The sequence below is a fragment of the Cetorhinus maximus genome, chromosome 30, assembly GCF_964194155.1.
Source record: "Cetorhinus maximus chromosome 30, sCetMax3.hap1.1, whole genome shotgun sequence".
Lineage (NCBI taxonomy): Eukaryota > Metazoa > Chordata > Chondrichthyes > Lamniformes > Cetorhinidae > Cetorhinus > Cetorhinus maximus.
The window spans coordinates 3,591,022-3,613,045 of NC_135908.1; the positions used below are offsets into that span (position 1 = coordinate 3,591,022).

Consider the following 22,024-nt stretch of genomic DNA (forward strand, 5'->3'; position numbering starts at 1 on the left):
CATTGAGTACAAGAGTAAGGAAGTCATGTTGAATTAGTATAAGACACTAGTTAGTTTTCATCTGGAGCACTGCGTCCAGTTCTGAGCACCATACTTGAGGAAGAATGTGAAGGCATTGGAGAGAGTACAGAGGCGATTCACAAGAATGATCCTGGGATGAAGAACTGTTGGCATGAGGATAGATTGGAGAGGCGGGGGTTGTTTTCCTTGGAGAAAAGAAGGCTGAGAGGATACTTGATAGAGGTATTCAAGATCCTGAGGGGTATGAACAGGGTAAATAGTGAGAAACTGTTCCCACTCGAGAACATCAGGAACTAGAGGGTACAGATTCAAAAAAATTGGCAAAAGGAGTAAATGTGGCGAGGAAAAATTTTTTTCACTGAGGGTGGCTGGAGGTTGGAACAAACTTCCTGAAAGAGTGGTGGAGGCAGGTTCGATCGAGGTATTCAAAAGGGAAATGGATTGCTACCTGAAAAGAGAATGTGCAAGGTTACAGGGATAAGGCAGGAGAGTGGGACTAGATGGAATGCTCTTTCAGAGATCGATGGGCCGAATGGCCACCTCCTGCACTGTAAAGATAGAATGGCTATATTCAGTTGTATTAAAATGGAATAAAACCAAAAAAAATCTGATGAAAGGTCATCTTGACCTGAAACATTAACCTTGTTTCTCTGCACAGATGCTGCCTGATCTGCTGAGCATTTGCAGCAGCTTTTTTTATTTCAGATTCCAGCATCCATGGTATTTTGCTTTTACATTAATTTGGAAGTTGGATTTCCATTTTAGATGATCAGTGTGACATAGTTGTGTTGCATGTCACCAGTGCTGAGACTGAGTTAGCCAGTCAGATTAGCCAGTAACTCAAGGGGTTAAACCTTTCTCAGTGTGATCTTTCATTATGAAAGCTAATATATCTTTCTCTTTCAGTTGTTTTTGTTGATCCTTCTTCGAGTTCTGGCTGGAAATAAGTTTTGGGGCAAAGTCATGTCATCTACGGTAATTTGTCAAAGGAGATTAGCATTAAAATATAGTTATAACCTAGAAACGATATTATAGTGCATGACTATTTGTGATCCACTCAAGCTTATGGTGGTTACTGAATATTTGGAATGCCAAGCACTGCAAATGGAATGTCCCCAAGGCCATTTCATGATGGTTAGTGATCACTTTATAGACTCTGTTTGAACTGTGACACAATATTCTATTTGACTTGGATGTGACATAAATTACCCCCACCAAACTTGTTTTTCCACTTGTACTTTAGTGATGTTGTAATCTGTTGCTGAAACTGCTTTCTGCAGAATTTGCAAGTTCTTTTTCGATGGGCTATATTCAATTCAGCCTCTGCAATGTCAATTTTTAACATTCCTTTTTACAGCCGTTAACATAATCATTCTCATATGATTTTATAATATTTATATTAAACATTTTTACTGTCTACTCACATCTAGTCATAAATTCAACCTGCAGCATTGAATAATACAACGAGAAGCTATATTAAGAATGCCTAAAGACAGTTCGTAGGCATGTGGAGCGAATTCCTTTGACAATTAAACTTGGACCACAACTCCATATCTTCGTAGCACATATCCTGTCTCTGTATTTTAAATGAAAGCAAAATACTGCGGATGCTGGAAATCTGAAATAAAAACACAAAATGCTGGTCTGGCAGCATCTGTGGAGAGAGAAAGAGTTAATATTTCGAGTCCGTATGAAGAAGTCTCATATGGAGTCAATGTTAGCGTCTGTGGAGAGAGGAAGAGTTGCCAGACCTGCTGAGTCTTCCCCGCATTTTGTTTTTATTTCGGTATTTTAAATGTTGCAGTTGGGCTGGACTAAAGTAAAATATTAATGTGATTGTTTATAATTTAATGTCACCTAGAATTTAGTAAAATTTCAGCAGGTAGATAATGATTTGAATTTTGATCTCTGCAATCTTTTAAAGTAAAAGTTTTATGCAGCAGCATGGTGTTCACAAAACAGCTCTTGGGTTTTGTTACTTATTATACTCATGGAAGTTGAAAATTAAACTTTTCAAACAGCAGCTTTAAAGGAACAATGAGTGACTGTAGTTAACTTGTTAGATCTCAAGATTTCAGCAAAGATAATGTTGATGTTTTTACTTGTAGTCTGTGTTGCTTTGCCTGGCCTAAATGAGATCTGGCCAGATCATTCAGGAAAGCATGTTCAAATCTGAATATTGAGTGGTGTGAAGGTAATTGGACACGAATTGTAGTGTGGTACAATGTGAATAGGTTTCTTTGCTTTCTCCCACTTTCTGCTCCACCCCCGCTACTGCCCCTCCCAAAATCCCCCACAAAGTATTTACCTGATAGTGAGGGTGAAGAGGTCAGAATTTCCTTTGACGACTCCACTCGTGCTGCTTTGGCCACCAGTGGAGTGCAGGAAAGTTTCATTTGACTTTCCTTTCATTCAGGATATCACTAGACTTCTGCTTGGGGGTTTTTCCACAGTAGTATAACTGAAATACGGAACATAAAACCTTCAGCAGCATATAAAGCCTTTCAAATGCATGAGCAACAATTCGTAGTCAGTGATGTCTTAATGTTCTGAAGTATCTCTGCTTGATGGCTCAGAAACAGGCTGCAATGGTGTGTCATTGAGCCAGAAAGACCTCTGCTTTAATCCTGGTTTTGTACTGAGGTAGCTGACCCCTAGTGGAAGTGGCATAATTGGCCTAATTTTTATATTGATTATTGCTGAAGTAAGCCTAATTCCTGCTATTTTACTGTCAGTTGATTTCTGCCAAATGTGTGTCTAAGTGAATTTATGGGTGAAGTTAGGATGTAGCTTGTGTAACATTATATATTGCGCTGTTGCAGGTTTGATTTGAAGGTCAGAAGAAAAACCAATCTCTAATATAGGAATTTAAGATAACTTTTGCACAAGTCTCTGTTCAGAGCCACCGTAACCAGTTTTCCAGCAACACTTTCTCTTTACTTTGCCAAGGCTCGATATAGCATATAATTTTGAATGTCTAAAGGCACGTCAGTATGTTACAAGAAATGCCCGGCCCCTCTAACAATTGCACTGTTAGAAATCGCAAGTCATTTGTTAGTAATTATGCTGCCACATGAACTAAGAAAAATAATGACTATAATTAACTGGACTGTATCTAGTTGATAGAAATCTAGCGTCATAGAAATTTCTCTAGCATTCTACCAGTCATCTCAAATTTTTGAAACTGCATTTCAGGGACAACGTGCTGTTCTAGCTCTTCAGTTGAAATATGTAGGTTGAGGCATGAAGTGTGTATTAAGGTCTGCTTCACATGGGAACAAGATTATTGTGCAAGTATTTGGGGTTCAAGATGTTGGGAAGCAAGCTTGAAGAATAAAGGTGGAGATCAAATTCTTAGCAAGGCTTTCTATTATTATGATTGAGCGTAGAAGTTAACAGAACATGTGCATTTGTTAAACTTCATTGATTTCATGACAGAACCAAGCTGTAATCTTTAGCATTCAATGAATGTACAACTGTACAGCTTTTTAAATTATAAACATGCAATTTCATCCCTTGTTCATGCTTCAAAATGAAGCTGAAAAAGGATGAAGTGAAAAATAGGTTGTCGTGTTGAGCAAGTATTAATTTAAATGCTGCGCATGTTACTACCTACCAAGGTTATTCGCAGAATTGGTTTGTCCACCCTGTTGAAGTTTCTTTTAATACAGCAGTGGTTTTCAAAGTTTTGAGAGAGTGAGTTGCTTCCTTTAGATATTGCCTCATCTTTGTCCCAATTTATAGAAGATGCCCTCATTGCAAAAAATATTGAATATACAGAAATGATGTGCATGCAAGTCTAAAAATATATTAAAAATTACAGTCTGATGACTTGGTGAACTCAAGTTTGGAAATAAGATGTTATGTTGTAAATTATTATTAATTTAAAAATCATAAGACCAGATGATGCCACCTTTTCTCTCAATCAACTTCCCAAAAACATAAAGACAGTGCCAGCTACTCTTGAGGTTGTTAGAAGCCTTGCCTTTGTGATTTTGGAAATGCTTGGTGTATTAGTTTCCTCTGAGGCTGTTGGACCTGCAGAATTCCTCTGACCACCACGGCTGCTCTCTAGCAGCTTCCCTTTCCCCTCAGCTCCTTGGCTCACTGTTCAATTATAGTGCATCATCTCTCGTAGCTAATTGGAAGAATTGAAACTGTTCTCCCCCATTTTAGTGGTCTTGGGGCCACCTATATAACCTAATCTTCTCTCTCTCAGATTCAGAATAGGCATAATGTACTATATATTGAATCCAACAAATGCAAGAGCAGCCAATTCTCATTATGTTTATACTTTTGGGGCGTAGATTCAGCTGGCTGTCTTCATATTATGAAAAACTGCAGGTGGTGACGATAGCAAGAGGCTGTGTGACTGCTTGATTTTTCTGGTGAATGGGAGGAAATAGCCTCAGGATTATAGCCTCAGGATAGCGCAGAGAAATTAATGTCGGATTGGTGGTGGTAGTTGAAGGAATGCATTTGGGATTCATGTTTTGAAGGTCCTTTTGAAATAAGATGCATTTTGCAAGGATTTGCATAATTTGAAGATGGATTGTGAAAAATAAACATTAACACAAGATTATAAAATGATTTAGATGCGTTATATGCATATTTTGAGCAGAAAATGTCCGACTCCGTTGGACCAGCTATTGCCTGTTTGGGATATAAAGGGATTTTAAAAAATTCTTATTGGACAATCTTGGGATATTTCAGTTCAGTAATGTATAGGCATCGTTCAGATAAGTAAATTGCTCATTGTGTTTCCCATGATCAGTTGATATGCAAGATGGCAGCTGAGTTGGGAGGGAAACTTCAACTCCACAACGCTGTCTATTCACTAGAGCCTGCAACTAAATTGCAACTGTTGCTGTAACATCAATTATGGGAAGCACTGACATAAAAGCATAAACAAAATGTCTGACAGGAAACCGGGTTTGTGAACAAGAAGTACATGCCAAATGAAAGATATTTAATATATAGATTCAGCAATATAGGCCATGATGCATTTACATTAAACATATCAGGAGCAGCTACTATTTGTGTTCATGTAACTCTCCTCACCCAAATGATGTAGGCTTTACAGATAGTGGCCAAGGGACAGGCATTGTCCAGAAAGTAGAAAGTGGGAATGCGGGAGGCAAGCCATAGTCAGAAAGCAGTCTTCAGGATGCTTTGAAGGGCAAGCAAGGATGCAGGGTAGGTATGCATTTCTGATCTGCCAGAACAAATATGGAATAAGAATTCCTGCTTGCAGTCTGCAGGATGAGGGGCAAGTTGAGGACTGGAGTGATCCTGAATTTATAGGGGAGGGTGAATTTTGTAGAATGAATGATGAAAAAGGCAGATTTAGCGATGGTTTTGTGTAAATTCTGGTAAAACCCAATTCAACCATTGCTGATCTGAGGATTAACACTGAAATATTGTGCTTAAACATTTCAGTTTCCGTATTGATACAGAAGCAGCTGTATTATTAATAGTACAGCAAACAGCCAATTCAAGGTTTTTTAATAATATTCAGAAGTAAATGGAATTTTTCAATATTTTTATTAAAATAGCCTGAATAAGGAAGTAGGAATTTGGATGCTTCAAAATAATTCACATAACAGATTTTAAGGCACACTGGCTGCATGTATATATTAGCTCCCATGGTACCAAACAATAATTGTAAGTGATGCATGATTTCATGTGGAGAAAGTAATTTTTTTGTTTTCGGTTGCCAACTAATCGGCACACAGAAAATGAAAGACAGGATTTTAATTTCAAGTCAGGGAACTGGCAGATTGTAATGTTTGCGGATTTTTTTTTTTGAATGGCTAGTTTCACAGTTGCAGTTTGATATTGGTGCATCAAGACGGTGCTCAGGATGTGTGCAGTTAAGTAGCTGAGGGAATACATTGAATTCGATGGGTTGACAGCTTCTCAAAAGAAGCTGCCACAGACGGTTTTCAATTTATGCAAAATGTAACACTGTCAATGTTGCATGTTCCATTATTGCCTTATTTTGTTGCTGTAATATTCCATTGGAAAATTATATGTCAGTAATATAATCTGCAAAGCGGTATTGTGACATTTTGAAGTGGAAGTTAACTAGAAACATTAAAACAGTGTTATATTTACCCATAGGATGAAATTGTGGGTTTTGGTGTCTTCGATAGTTGCAAGTTTTTATATTGCGATATTCCATGTCCCAGTTTGATCCTGGGAGCACATTTGTGATGTTAAAGCTCACAGATGCAGCTCACGAGGCTATAGAGTGGTAGGATTTATTTTTATGCACCTCTCCCTGAACCCACATGTATTACCTATTTGATTTCAAACATGCAACAGCAAAGGCCAGGCCTATTCTGAGGATACAACGTAACCATGACAATAGAATCCCAAAGCAAAAAAGATCTTTCAAAAGATCCCCCGGGCCCTCTTTCAAAAGATCCCCCGGGCCCTCTTTCAAAAGATCCCCCGGGCCCTCTTTCAAAAGATCCCCCGGGCCCTCTTTCAAAAGATCCCCCGGGCCCTCTTTCAAAAGATCCCCCGGGCCCTCTTTCAAAAGATCCCCCGGGCCCTCTTTCAAAAGATCCCCCGGGCCCTCTTTCAAAAGATCCCCCGGGCCCTCTTTCAAAAGATCCCCCGGGCCCTCTTTCAAAAGATCCCCCGGGCCCTCTTTCAAAAGATCCCCCGGGCCCTCTTTCAAAAGATCCCCCGGGCCCTCTTTCAAAAGATCCCCCGGGCCCTCTTTCAAAAGATCCCCCGGGCCCTCTTTCAAAAGATCCCCCGGGCCCTCTTTCAAAAGATCCCCCGGGCCCTCTTTCAAAAGATCCCCCGGGCCCTCTTTCAAAAGATCCCCCGGGCCCTCTTTCAAAAGATCCCCCGGGCCCTCTTTCAAAAGATCCCCCGGGCCCTCTTTCAAAAGATCCCCCGGGCCCTCTTTCAAAAGATCCCCCGGGCCCTCTTTCAAAAGATCCCCCGGGCCCTCTTTCAAAAGATCCCCCGGGCCCTCTTTCAAAAGATCCCCCGGGCCCTCTTTCAAAAGATCCCCCGGGCCCTTTTTTTTGTCAACCTGCTAGGGCAGATGGGGCTTCAGTTTAAAGTCTCATCCACAAGATGGCATCTCCGACTGTGCAACTCTGCTGCCTGCCCCCTGCTTCGCACCAAGCTGTGTTCATCCATTTGCACCCATACTCACTGACGTACATTTGTCTCACATGGTCCGAGAACACGCAATTTAGAAACCTCATCCTTATTCACAAATCCCTTCATGCCCTTGCTTCTCATCATCTTTGTAACCTCCTCCATCCCTCCCTACATTCTTGCTCCTCCTGGCTGAGAAGTTTGTGTTCTTCTGACTCTGGCTTCTTGAGCATTCTTATTTCCTTTGCCCCTCAAGTTATATCCATACCTTAAGACGCCTTGCCCCTAAGCTCTGGAATGCCCTGTCTAAACCTCTCCACTAACCCCTTTAAGAAGTTCCTGAAAATCTACTACTTTGACCAGCACTAGTATCTTATGACTTTGTGTGGAATTTTGTTTGATGCTCCTGTAAAATGCTGTATGGTTTTTGACTATGTTAAAGGCACTTTTTAAATACAAGTATCTATTGAAGCATTCCCTCAGTACTGAACTGAAGTGTCAGCCTAGGTTATACACTCCTTCTCTAAAGTGGAGCTTGAACTCATGAACCGACGGAGACAAGAGCTATATCTGAGCAAAGGCAGACACCTATGACTGTGGAATATTATGCTTTTTCAGTTTTGAGCTGTTCTACTTGGAAACGTGTGGGGAGAAGATCTAATCTCTCATTTTGTGTACTGATTAAAATAATGAAACTCTGGAAAGAAGCATGAAAATTTTTGTCATAATTTTGAGGTTGTAAAAGCCCGTTGCATTTTATTTAGGAGTCAACTGAATGTGAGGTGCTTGGATAAGGAACTGATTAGCTGAGTCAGAAGTTGCATGAAATTGGATTTTAATGAGAACACTTTAGGATGGAATTATCATCCAGTGACAGCAAATATTGTTTTTGGATTTAATTAAAAGGTGGTATTTCTCAGCTCCTGATCAGTTCCAACTGCTACCGTGCAGTATAGCGTTTGAAAATCCCTTCCATCTTTATGAAATAGATTCAACTCATTTCAACACAAAGTGTTTGGCTCAATAGAAATGTGACACATATGAAGAACTCCCCTAGTGAGCAAGTGCAGAATTTTCCAAAGTTCTGTGACTGGTGTGTTGCTTCTTTTTTTACAATTTTGGACATATGATCCAGCCATTTTGGACAGATGAAAGCAGATCACCTATGTACCACTGCACCCATTTGACATGAATGGATGCACTGACCCACTTATTTAATTTTGGTCACCTAGTTCAGGTGATCATTCTGTCTGTAACCTGGGAGGAAGGAAATCCAGCAGTCCTGCTGCTGCTTCAAATCAGTGTGCCACTTCTTAAAGGGAAGTTTTTCTTTTCATTGGTGTGCGAAAAGTGTCTCTAGAGCAATGGGCACAGCGATATCCAGAGCACTCTGATTTTTAGTTACTGCCCCAGAGATGCTTGTTGAATATGCTAAGACCAGGGAAGAGATGGGTGCCATGCCAGATAAATCAGCTGTAGAGCTGCCAGCTATCCAGAATTACAGATTAATGTGTTTGACTTGCAGTGTCATCTTATGCTCTTCTTTGAGATTGTAAGGAATTGCCCACTTGGATTTCTTGGAAGTGATGGTGGAAGATCAGAGCACAGCTTTTTCTGGCAGAGAGAGCAGTGTGTGTGGCTGGTGCGAAAATAATTCAAGAGGACACTGGAAAATTCCGGTTTCTTTGTCCTCCGCCTGAAACAAGTCCATACCTGCCAGTGAGCAAGAACATTTTTTAAATTCTGAGAACAAAGCCGCTCAACTACCAAGGACACTTAGTTTTTTTATGACTTAAATCCAATAACATTTGCAAACTGTGATGAAGCAATAAGGTGACCAAGCCTCCAGGAATACATCCCACCAATGTTGGCAGCTCTCATTGCAACAATGACTGGATGCTGTTTCCAGGCTGTAAGCGCGAGTTGTCCAGGTGAAAACTGCACTTTGATCCTTTCCCTGAACACACAAGTGCAGATGACCTGCTACTCATCTTCATGCAGTTAAATGCTTTTTCCTTAAGTTTAATACTTTCTCTAACTACTTTAGTTAAGCATGGATGGTGGGTCCCCTTTAGAAATTTTCTTTTATAGTGGAAATATACTTATTCTGAGTATTCTGAAAAATCTCCTTTAAATGTTTGCCATTGCTTCTGTATTGATCTATCCCCTAGCCTAGTATCCCTGTTCACTTCAGCTAGCTCAGCTTTCATGCTCACATAGTTGCCCTTATTCAAGTTTAAAATACTAGTCTTAGACCCACTCTTCTCCCTTTCAAACTGAATGTAAAATTCAATCATATTCTGGTCGCTGCTACCTAGGGGTGCCTTTATCTAGAGTTCATTAATCCTGTTACACTACACAATACCAAATCTAATATAACCTGTGCTCTGGCTGATTCCAGAACATGCTGCCCTAAGAAACTATATTGAAAGCATTCTATGAACTCCTCATCCAGCCTACTACTGCCAATCTGATTTTCCTAGTTTATATGTAGATTAAAATCACCCATGATTATTGCTGCCCCTTTATCACAAGCACCAATATTTCTGTTCTGAAGAAGTCATATGGACTAGAAACGTTAATTCTGTTTTTTTTCTCTCTCCACAGATGCTGTTAGACCTGCTGAGTTTTTCCAGCATTTTTTTTGCACCAATATTTTTTCTTGTATATTTTGTCCTACACTATAGTTACTGTTAGGGGGCCTGTAGACCACTTCCACTAGTGACTTCTTTCCCCTGCAATTCCTCATCTTCACCCAAACCGATTCTACATCCTGATCTCCTGAACCAGGGTCATCTCTAACTATTGCACAAATGTCGTCATCCTTGATTAATAGTGCTACCGCTCCATCTTTACCTAGCTTCCAATTTTTCTTGAAGGTCATATACACCTCAATATTCAGGACCCAATTTTGTCATCTTGCAGCCAGGTCTCTGTAATGGCTATCCGATCATATTTATTTACTTCAATGTGCGCTATCAATTTGTTTACTTTGTTGTGAATCCTACGTGCATTCAGATACAGAGCCTTTAGCCTATCTGTTATCTTTGTGACATCTACATCTGATTCTTTGTGTATTCTTAGGTTTTATCTCTCAGTCCCTTCCAGCCATTCTCCAACCTTCATTTCCCATACAACTATTTTCCTTGTCTCTACTCTTGATATGCCACACCTTTCCACATTTGATCCCTTGCCCCTGCTACATCTTTTTAAAACCCTCTCCACTTCCCTAGTTATGAAGTTCGAAAGAACACTGGATCCAGCCCAGTGCAGGTGTAGACCCTCCCAATGATACAGCTCTGACTTTACCCAGTACTGGTGCCAGTGCCGCACAAACAGGAACCCACTTCTCCCACACCAGTTTTTGAGCCACGGATTCATCTAATTTTATATATCCTATGCCAATTTGCATGCAGCTCAGGTAATGGCCCAGAGATATTATAACCTTTTGAGGTTCTGATTTTCAATTTAGTGCCTAGCTCCTCATACTCTACAAAGAACCGCTTTCCTAGTTCTACCTATGCCATTGGTACCTATATGGACCATGACAACTGGACCCTCCCCCTCTGAGGGCTATGGGGGGACCTGTTAGAGGTATACAAAATTATGAGGGGCATGGATAGGAAGAAACTTTTTTCCCTTTAGTGGAGGTGTCAGTAACCAGGGGGCATTGATTTAAGGTAAGGGGCAGGAGATTGAGGGATTTGAAGAATTTTTTCACCCAGAGGGGTGGTTGGAATATGGAACACTGCCTGAGGGGGTGGTAGAGGCAAGAACCCTCAACATTTAACAAGTATTTCGATGAGCACTTGAAAACGCCATAGCATACAGGGCTATGGGCCAAGTGCTGGAAAATGGGATTAGAATTGATAGGTGTTTGATGGCTGGCACCGATATGATGGGCTGAAGGGCCTGTTTCTGTGCTGTATAACTGACTCCCACTGCTAGTTCCACTCCAGCCCTGAGCAGATGTCCCAGACCCTGGCACCAGGCAGACAACACAGCCATCTGGACTTGCTCTTTGCTACAGAGAACAGTGTCAATCCCCCTCACTATACTCTGTCCCCATCCCGTCTTCCAATCCCAGCCCCGGCCGTGTATTCACCATACCCCCTGACCTTCCCCTGTCCGACGCTGAACGTTCAGTGCTCAGCAAAGGACTTAGTTTCATACCCTTACGCCCTCATCTCAATGAATTTTGGGGTCGGCACGATGCTGAACTCTTCTTCCGCCGCCTTCGTCTCCGTGCTCACTTCTTTGGGCAGGAGTCCTCTCCCTGTTCAACGGATCCTTTTACCCACCTCCAATATTCTCCCTCCACCTGGACCCCTCCCTCTGGATTCTTATCTTCTCTTGATCTTTTCATTGAGAACTATTGGCGTGACATTAGTCTCCTCAATTTCTCTGCTCCTCTCACCCACTCTAACCTGTCTGTCTTTGAACTTGCTGCGTTCTCTCAGGTCCAACCCTGACATTGTCATCAAACCCACTGACAAGGGTGTTGCTGTTGTTGTCTGGCGCACTGACCTCTACCTCGCAGAGGCTGTTGCTGTTGCTGTCTGGCGCACTGACCTCTACCTCGCAGAGGCTGAACGTCAACTCGCAGACACTTCCTCCTACCTCTCCCAAGACTATGACCCCACCACTGAACTTCAAGCTGTTGTTTCCAGGACTGTTACTGACCTCATCTCCTCTGGAGATCTTCCTTCCACAGCTTCCAACCTCGGACAGCCCGCTTCTACCTCCTACCCAAAATCCACAAACAGGACTGTCCCGGCAGACCGATCGTGTCAGCCTGTTCCTGCCCCATGCAACTCATTTCTTGCTATCGTGACTCCATTCTCTCTCCCCTTGTCCAGTCCCTTCCTACCTACATCCGTGATTCCTCTGACACCCAACATCATATCAACAATTTCCAGTTCCCTGGCCTTAACCGCCTCCTCTTCACCATGGACGTCCAATCGCTCTACACCTCCATCCCCCACTGGGATGGTCTGATGGCTCTCTAATTCTTCCTTGAACAGAGGCCCGAACAGTCCCCATCCACCACTACTCTCCTCCGTCTGGCTGAACTTGTTCTCACACTGAACAATTTCTCCTGAAACTCCTCTCACTCCCTCCAAATAAAAGGTGTGGCTATGGGTACCCGCATGGGCCCCAGCTATGCCTGTCTCTTTATGGGGTATGTGGAACATTCCTTGTTCCAGTCCTACTCCGGCCCCCTCCCACAACTCTTTCTCCGGTACATCGATGATTACTTCGGTGCTGCTTCATGCTCTCGTCTGGACCTGGAAAAATTTATTAATTTTGCTTCCAATTTCCACCCCTCCATCATTTTCACATGGTCCATCTCTGACACTTCCCTTCCCTTCCTTGACCTCTCTGTCTCAATTTCTAGTGATAAACTGGCCACCAATATCCATTACAAGCCTACCAACTCCCACAGCTACCTCGACTACAGCTCCTCAAACCCCGCTTCCTGTAAGGACTCCATCCCACTCTCTCAGTTCCTTCGCCTCCGTCGCATCTGTTCTGATGATGCCACTTTCAAAAACAGTTCCTCTGACCTGTCTTCCTTCTTCCTTAACCGAGGTTTTCCACCCACAGTGGTTGACAGGGCCCTCAACCGTGTCCGGCCCATCTCCCGCACATCCGCCCTCACACCTTCCTCTCCCTCCCAGAAACATGATAGGGTCCCCCTTGTCCTACCTTATCACCCCACCAGCCTCCGCATTCAAAGGATCATCCTCTGCCATTTCCGCCAACTCCAGCATGATGCCACCACCAAACACATCTTCCCTTCACCCCCCTTGGCGGCATTCCACAGGGATCGTTCCCTCTGGGACACCCTGGTCCACTCCTCCATCACCCCCTACACCTCAACCCCCTCCCACGGCACCTTCCGAATGCAACCGCAGAAGGTGCAACACCTGCCCCTTTACTCCCCCTCTCCTCACCGTCCAAGGTCCCAAACACTCCTTTCAAGTGAAGCAGCATTTCACTTGCACTTCCCTCAATTTAGTCTACTACATTCGTTGCTCCCAATGCGGTTTTCTCTACATTGGAGAGACCAAACGCAGACTGGGTGACCGCTTTGCAGAACACCTTTGGTCTGTCCGCAAGCATTACCCAGACCTCCCTGTCACTTGCCATTTCAACACTCCACCCTGCTCTCATGCCCACATGTCCGTCCTTGGCTTGCTGCATTGTTCCAGTGAAGCTCAATGCAAACTGGAGGAACAGCATCTCATCTTCCGACTAGGCACTTTACAGCCTTCCAGACTGAATATTGAGTTCAACAATTTTAGATCATGAACTCTCTCCTCCATCCCCACCCCCTTTCCGATCCCCCCTGTTTTTTTTCCAATAATTTATATAGATTTTTCTTTTCCCACCTATTTCTATTATTTTTAAATGTATTTCCATCCATTGTTTTATCTCTACCATTTAGCCTTTTTCGATTCCTTCACCCCACCCCCACCAGGGCTATCTGTACCTTGCTTGTCCTGCTTTCTACTCTTAATTAGCACATTCCTTAGATAATATCACCACCTTCAACACCTCTTTGTCCTTTTTGTCTGTGACATCTTTTGGTTATCTCCACTTATCACTGGCCCTCTATCCAGCTCTCATGTCCCACCCCCCCTTAAACCAGCTTATATTTCACCTCTCTTCTATTTTTACTTAGTTCTGTTGAAGGGTCATTCGGACTCGAAACGTTAACTGTGTTCCTCTCAGCGGATGCTGCCAGACCTGCTGAGTTTTACCAGGTATTATTGTTTTTGTTTTGGATTTCCAGCATCCGCAGTTTTTTGCTTTTATCCCCTCACTGTACTGTTCCCTACCATCACAACGTTCCTCTTTGTTCCCCCCACTGGAAAGTTTTCCTGTACCATGTTGACATGGTCAGTTTGCTCATCCACCCTGTAGCCCCTGCTCTCATTCAAACAAGCTGAGAGAACCTCAGACCTTTTGGACAATTGCAGAGGTTCTCATGCCTGCACTCCTGCCCTCTGGGCCCCCTTACCTGTCTCACTGTCAGTCGCACCCTCCTGCCCCTGGCCACTGACCAAATCGGAAGATCCTATCCTCAGTGGTGTGACTGCTCCTTGGTACAAAGCATCCAGGTAACTTCCTGCCCCCTACCTGATGTGTCGCAGAGTCTACAGCTCAGCCTGCAGCTCATGACTCTGAGTTGAAGCTCCTCAAGCGACAAACACTTACTGCAGATGCATTTGTCCTGGATCACAATGTTATCCAGGGAGCTCCCACATGCTACATCACCTGTCCTGCCATTCTTCATGTATTTTAATCAATCACTTAATTGTATTAATCACTTATTTATGTAGCTTTTTTATATATTTCATTAATTTTACCACCACTTTTGAGTACTATTTTAAACTTTAGGGATAGAGTAGAACGTAGCCACTTACCAGATACTGACCAAACAGCTAGCTCCTTTCTGTGTAGTAGAGCAAGAACCAATTCCTACAGCATGAGAAAGATAGGAAAAGGAAACAAATACCTCCTTCCCCAAACTCCCCCTTTCACCATACTCCAAATCTTCACTCAGTTACCTCAGCTGCACTCTGCTTGTAATTATTCATCTTTGTGCAGCATCCAGTTGGAGATAGTTTACAACAGAGGTCAATTGAGCTAAAAGTGGGAGTAAATGAGGACATCTTGGAGTGATTAAATTGGGTTTGAATTGAAATTTAAATGGGGTGGTTTGGACTTATTTTAAAGATAGATATGTACCAGTAGATGCCTGGGGAGAAAGGGATTAAAATATCTAAGATATGATTGCTGTTGAGATGGGCTATCTAACCAAGTACATTTACTTCATAGGTAAAGCATAATTTCATTGTTTTTTTTTAAAAATTGGCTTTGGCAACAATAGGTTGTACCACTGCCTATGCTGATGTAATATCTATAGAGCAAAGTGAGCATGGAATCAGTTTCTGAGCTCTGTGTAACACTTGTGTTCCATTGCTGATTTCTGATAGGCAAGAGTGTTCAGGATTAAGAAACCAAAGCGGAAGCTAGAATTTAGATCAGTCAGCTATTTGAATGGAAGAACAGGCTCTGGGGAACCCAGTCTTTGTTCCAGACGTTGGTGCTGATTTGAAGTTCTATTTCTCTTGATCACTTTTCTAACTTGAGTATGAAATGGTTTAATGAGCATAAGGCATCCATCATTATTACTCAGTTTTGTGGAAGCAGGTGTTTTCTGGATGGCTGGTGAATTGGAACAAGCACTTGACCGAGCAGTACATCCGATTCACATTGTAAACCTAAGTAACATCATTTCCTCTTGTGTGGTTTCAAAAAATCACTAACACATTTTGTCTTGCCTCTTAGCCTCAGTTTGTTTTAAGCAAATTACTTTATATGGCCATGCTTCAATTTTTTGTGGTTTGTTAATGCTGGCATGTACAATTTATGCCTGCTCTTGCTTGTATTGTTCGTGTTAGAAGATGGCGATCTTCAGTAAAACAGTGGCAAATTCCTGTTCATGCGAAGGTCATACCTGTTTAATAATGCAAAAGAAATCTGAGCTATTACAAAGATCTGCTCTGCATCCCCAAACCCCTCCCCAAACCCTTGGTCTCTTCCAAGAATCCAATTGCGTCTGAGTTTTTGAAACTTAAACAAATGGTGACTTTTACAGCGGCAAGCAGGTGTTGAACTGGTAGAATTTAGTTTCTGTTTGGGGTAGATTGACTTCCTGTACAGTAACTTTTGAACTTCAAAGCAATCAATCAGCCACATGAATCTTAAGGCAACAGTATGTAATTGTCTGAGGTAGATTCAGTCTGCTCTACTTATAAATCTGCTGACTCTTGCTCCCAAATTGGCTTAGGTTCCACCTTGAAGCTGAATTTGAGGCCTGACACTACCACAACGAGGGGTCTATAGTTTTGAGGTCCTGAGAGGTGGTGAACTGATTTCATGGGTAGTGGTTTGAGAGTCAAGGGAGTGTGTGGCAGGTGGTCTATGTTTTGGATCTTGCCAGCACTAAGGAAGAGGAGAGGAACTGAATGGCACAATTATTGTAGTACTGTAAAATGGTTGATAAGATTGTAATTAAGAAGATTGAGGCCAAGATGATTGAAATTAAGACTCGCTACTTTTCTCTTGCAGTCTGAATTTTTTGACTTCAAACTTTGCACCGGCTGAACAAGAAAGGGACGGTAAAAGAGTGGTCATGAGTTCATTAGGAGCCTGACTTAAATGCTGACTGTTCATTTTGGATAGTGAGACATCATTGATCATCAAGGAGTGGATTGTGAAGTGGGTATCATTTTCTGAGTCAAATCGGAGGCTCCTAGCTCTGCTTAGCTCTTGGTGAATTGAATGAAATGCTGTATCACAGTGGTCTGAGGGGCAATAGAGCATTCAATATTTAGCAACTATTCATTTCAAAGAACTGAGTTGTTAAGATCCTGTGACCTGATTGCTTAATAGGTTAAAAGTGGAATGTATGTTCAACAAATTACATTTGCATAGCACTTTTAACATTAAAAGTGTTGTCATGCAAAAATGACACTCAGCCAAATAAGCTGTTAGGACAGGTGACCAAAAACTCGATCAAAGACAAAAACAGAATTACCTGGAAAAACTCAGCAGATCTGGCAGCATCGGCGGAGAAGAAAAGAGTTGACGTTTTGAGTCCTCATGACCCTTCAACAGAACTGTTCTGTTTTTGTTTTGGATTTCCAGCATCCGCAGTAGTTTTTTGTTTTTAGCTCGATCAAAGAGGCTGTTTTCAAGCCCAAATGATGCAGCCGTCCAATCAGCTTTGTGACTAAAATTGCACAACATTGGAATCATCAGTCAGCACTCCACTTTGATCATTCCTACCATCTTCAGTTGCTGTTAGCTATATTTTGTGGAATCGCTTGCTTATCAGGAAATGGCATCGATGTAAAATAATTCTGGTGATTTACTGAAGTGATTCTTCAATGAAATTAGAATCCCCATTACAGAGCTCTTCTGGTGAATAGGTGCATTTGTACACCTATTTTGTCCTGTGGAGAGGGGATTCATAGTATATTAGCAGAATTTCCACTTGAAATGTAAGGATTTAGAAATTAAAATGACATCTTTCATCAAACAATCTAATTGAAAAGAATGAGAAGCTTCACAGCATCCTTCGTCAGTGTTGTAGATTTTGAGAGAAAATTTAAAAAATTTAAGTCTTGAAGAAATTGTCTGGCAAGTTAAAATGGCCTGTGTTCTAAATTAACTGCCTCTTTTGAATTTAATTTAATTGTGTATTTCCTGATGAACATATGTGTTTAATATTACATGATCTGATGCTATATTCTTCCATACATTATCTTCATTTATTGTTAATTTTAACATGTTCCTTCATTTGTTTCTCAAATACATTCTAAACTAATTCTAAATATGGCATAAAAAGAAAATACTGGAAAAACTCCGCAGGTCTGGCAGCATCTGTGGAGAGAGAAACAGTTAATGTTTTGAGTCCTTATGACTATCCTTTAGAGCTGAAGAGCAGTAGAAATATGGTAGGTTTTATACTGTTAAAGAGAGGGGGTGGAGCAAAATAGGTTAGGGATAGGTGGGAGCTCAGGAGAGATTTGGCAAAGATGTCATGGACACAAGACAAAGGGAGTAGTAATAGTATTAAAGCCTAAGGAGGGTGCTAATAGTGGCATAATGATCAGATAGCAGAACAAGGGTCAGCGCTCTCTGAAAGCAAAACATAAGAACAAGTTACAGACTGGCCCTGTTGGGAGAGGGAGTTGGGGAAAAAAATCAAAATGGAGGACAGAGTTCATGATCTGATGTAGTTGAACTTGATGTTAAGTCCAGAAGTCTGTAAAGTGCCTGATCAGAAGATGAGATGCTGTTCCTCCAGTTTGCATTGGGCTTCACTGGAGCATTGTAACAGGCCAAGGAGAGAAATATGGGCTTGAGAGCAAGATGTGAATTGAAATGGCAAGCAACAGGAAGGCTGGGGTCATGCTTGTAGACTGAGCGAAGGTGTTCTGCAAAGTGGTCACCCAGTCTGTGTTTAGTCTCCCCAGTGTAAAGGAGGCCACATTGCAAGCAATGAATGCAGTAGACTAACTTTAAAGAAGTGCAAGTGAATTACTGCTTCACCTGGAAGGAGTGTTTGGGGCCTTGGATGGTGAGGAGGTAAAGGGGCAGGCGTTACACTTCCCTGCGATTGCATTGGAAGATGCTGTGAGAAGGGGATGAGGTGTTGGGGGTGGTGGAGGACCGAACCAGGATATCATGGAGTGAGTGGTCCCTATGGATTGCTGACGGGGAGATGAGGGGGAAGATGTTTGGTGGTGGCATGTTGGAATATAGAACCCTAATATATTAATGTATAGGAAATGGACAAAAGCAGTTTGTCAAGATAATTTACTATGAAAATTGCATCTGGTATCAACAACTGCTGTGTGTTTTTGCTAGCCTTGATGCATTTAAGAAATAGATTAATTGTTTTTAAGTAACTCCCCCACATCCCCTCTCCCCAAACTTTTAATATTGACACAAACTGGTTCCATGGTTCATTTAGGTAAATATTAACAATCTACACATCATTATGGATTGTTTTGCATTGGCAAGAAGGTTGATTTCTTAATATCTGCCATTGGGAAAATGTTGGAGTCTGTTTTAAAAGATGTAATAGCAGAGTATTTAGAAATACATTATCTAATCAAGCTGAGTCAGCAAGGCTTCATGAAGGGGAAATAATGCCTAACAAATTTATTAGAATTCTTTTGAGGTGGTAACAAGCAGGATAGATAAAGGGGAACCAGTAGATGTAATGTATTTGGATTTCCAAAAGGCGTTTGATAAGGTACCGCACATAAAGCTACTTAGTAAGATAAGAGCCCATGCTGTTGGGGACAGTATATTATCGTGGATGGAGGTTTGGCTAACTAATAGAAGACAAAGTTGGGATAAGGGGGCATTTTTGGGATGGCAACCTATAACTAGTGGAGTGCCACAAGGATCCGTACTGGGGCCTCACTTATTTATGGTTTATATATTAATGACTTAGATGAGGGAAGTGAATGTACTATCGCCAAGTTTGTGGATGACACAAAAATAGGTAGGAAGACAAGTGGTGAGGATGACACAAGGAGTCTACAGAGGGATATAGACAGGTTAAGTGTGTGGGGAAAAAGCTTGGCAGATGGAATATAATGTGGGAAAATGTGAGGTTATGTACTCTGGCAGGAAGAATAGAGGAGCTGAATATTATTTAAATGGAGGAAGGCTGCAGCACAGGGATTTTGGAGTCCTTGTGCATGAATCCCAAAAAGCTAACATACAAGTTCAACAGGTAATAGGGAAAGCAAATGGAATGTTGGCCTATTTTTCAAAGGGAATGGAGTATAAAAATAGGGAAGTCTTGCTAAAACCATACAAGGCATTAGTTTGACCACACCGAGAATACTGTGAACAATTTTGGCCACCTTGACTAAGGAAATATATACTGGCATTGGGGGCAGTCCAGAGGAGGTTCACTAGCTTGATCCTGGGGATGGAGGGATTTTCTTATGAGAAGAGCTTGGGTAGGTTGGGCCTGTACTCATTGGAGTTTAGAAGAATGAGAGGTGACCTTATTGAAACATATAAGATTCTCAGGAGGCTTGACAGGGTAGATGCTGAGAGGTTGTTTCCCCTTGTGGGAGAACCTAGGACCAGTGGGCATGATCTCAGAGTAAGAGGTCGCACATTTAAGATGGATGAGGAGGAATTTCTTCTCTTAGAGAGTAGTGAATCTGTGGAATTATTTATCACAGAGGGCTGCAGAGGCTGGGTCATTCAGCATATTCAAGGCTGAGATAGACAGATTTTTAATCACTAAGGGAATCAAGGGTTGTGGGGAAAAGGCATGAAAGTGGAGTTGAGGCTTCAGTTCAGCCATGATCTCATTGAATGGCGGAGCAGACTCAATGGGCCAAATGACCTCCTTCTGCTCCTAAGTGTTATGGTCTTATGATTTTCTGTCCTGTAAGTCATGTAGATTTTGATTCCCTTTAAGGGTTTATGTAATTGTGTTTTCATGCTGCTTTTCATAGTTTAGCTGAGGGGAGGATTTGACAATGTGCTCACTTCTGGTTTTTTTTGGAGGGTTCAATCACACTTCGCACAAAAGGAAAATTTAACAAAACCAAGCAGAACTTTTCTAGTCTTGGTCATTCAATGTTTTCAGAACTGGTTCAGGAAATGTAAAAGTGCTTTGCATTTTTGTTTGTGATGCCAAGTGTAATATTGACCAGATGCAGTAGATTATTCAGGAAATTTCTCATTTATGCCAAGTTCACAGGACAAAATGCAACCTATACTAATGGGCTATTAGAAACTGAGCATTCAATGCTAATTTAAAAAAAAATACATTTCTAAACATATTTTTCAGTTCCTCCTTGTAAGTGTATTTTTAGTGCAAATGCACAGCTGTAGCTTCTGTTTCATGGATGGTGACTAATTATTATAATTTAATTGTACTTCAAGTATATTTCAAAAGCCAATCAGCATATGAGTCATACTCAATGTATTGCATGCAGCCCAATTCCCTTTGTGAATCTAGTATAAATGACTTTATCATTAAACATTTCAAACCCAAAGCAGATTTTACTCAATGGATTGAGGTGGTATACTAACATTAAGAATGCCTTAGGCTGTTCATTTACCTTTTAATCCTACAGTTGCTTAATACTTGATTCATTTACCTCTTCCTGTTTGATGTGAAAAGCAGTCTCACTTTGACAAATGAGAACCCATCAATCTTGTGTTTGCCATTTGCTTGAAAAACAGGCCATTGGGTTGTTTGTTAGCAATTAAATGGCATTTCCTTTTAAACAAAGTCACTATGCTCATGTGGTTATCTCACTTGAAGAAAGAGTTCATAGGAAGAGAATTTCAAACTGCAGTCGGATTAATGGGGATTCAAATCTTTTTTTATTTTAAAAAGCTGGGTCTTTGCTAACAATTCAATTTTTCTCAGCACTGTAAATGAGGTGTAATGTATTTGAAATATAATATAGATCATGAAATTAATTCTCCTAGTCTGTTTTCTGCTTGGATGATGTAGTTGAGGTAGAGGTCAGTTTTGATTTTATTGAGTTGTGGAGCAGGCTCAAAGGGCTGAGTAATCTGGTCCTGTTTATGTTCCTAATTGAGAATACTGAGTAAAATAAGTTATTTTAAAAATTCATTCATGAACTGTTGGCATTGCTGGCAAATTATTGCCCATCCCTAATTTCCCTTAACAAAATGGTTTGCTAGACTGTTTCAGAATGCAGCTAAGAGCCAGAAAGGTTGCTGTGGGTATGGAGGCAGATTAGGTGAGGATGGTGAGTTTCTGTCTCTGAAAGACATTAGTGAACCAGTTAGATTTTTATGACAAGTTGGTAGTTATGTGGTCACCGTTCCTAATACTAGTTTTTTAATTTCAGATATTATTATTAGCTGAGCTTGAATCCCGTACATGCTATTGTGGGATTTTAACTCATGTCTGCATTAGTATGGTTTTGGCTCTGGATTACTGATCCAGTAACATAACCTCAATATACTATTCCCTTGGTGAGAGAGTGTCTGAGACTAGTTATGTCAAGCACAGGGGAATAACTTGTGTAGGGTTACAATATAATGAAATTATAAAATGAGCTGTTTTGAATGCATAGATTATTACTACATGGAGCCGCCAATATAATTCCTCTTCCCTCTCCACAAACCCCAAGCAACTTTGCACGAGGCTTAAGGCTTAAACATTGTCAAAACACATTTCAGATTTATTATGCCTGTATTTAAATAATTAATACATTTGATAAACTGTCCATGATGTATATATTTAAAGGGATCAAACAGACCTATCTTGCCTTAC

General features: G+C 41.4%; 1 protein-coding gene across 2 annotated transcripts in view; it reads left to right on the top strand.

The window, feature by feature from the left end:
- Positions 1 to 22,024, top strand: part of LOC144669978 (tyrosine-protein kinase CSK) — a 128,286-nt gene that overhangs the window by 43,649 nt on the left and 62,613 nt on the right. The window contains exon 1 of one of the 2 annotated variants that reach the window (XM_078532278.1): positions 5,740 to 5,808. The exons of the other annotated variant lie outside the window; for it this stretch is intronic. Coding sequence (XP_078388404.1) covers positions 5,807 to 5,808 — 2 coding nt within the window. The 5' untranslated portion in view covers positions 5,740 to 5,806. Of the gene's footprint in view, positions 1 to 5,739; positions 5,809 to 22,024 lie in introns of those variants that run through there. 2 annotated transcript variants of the gene reach the window in all.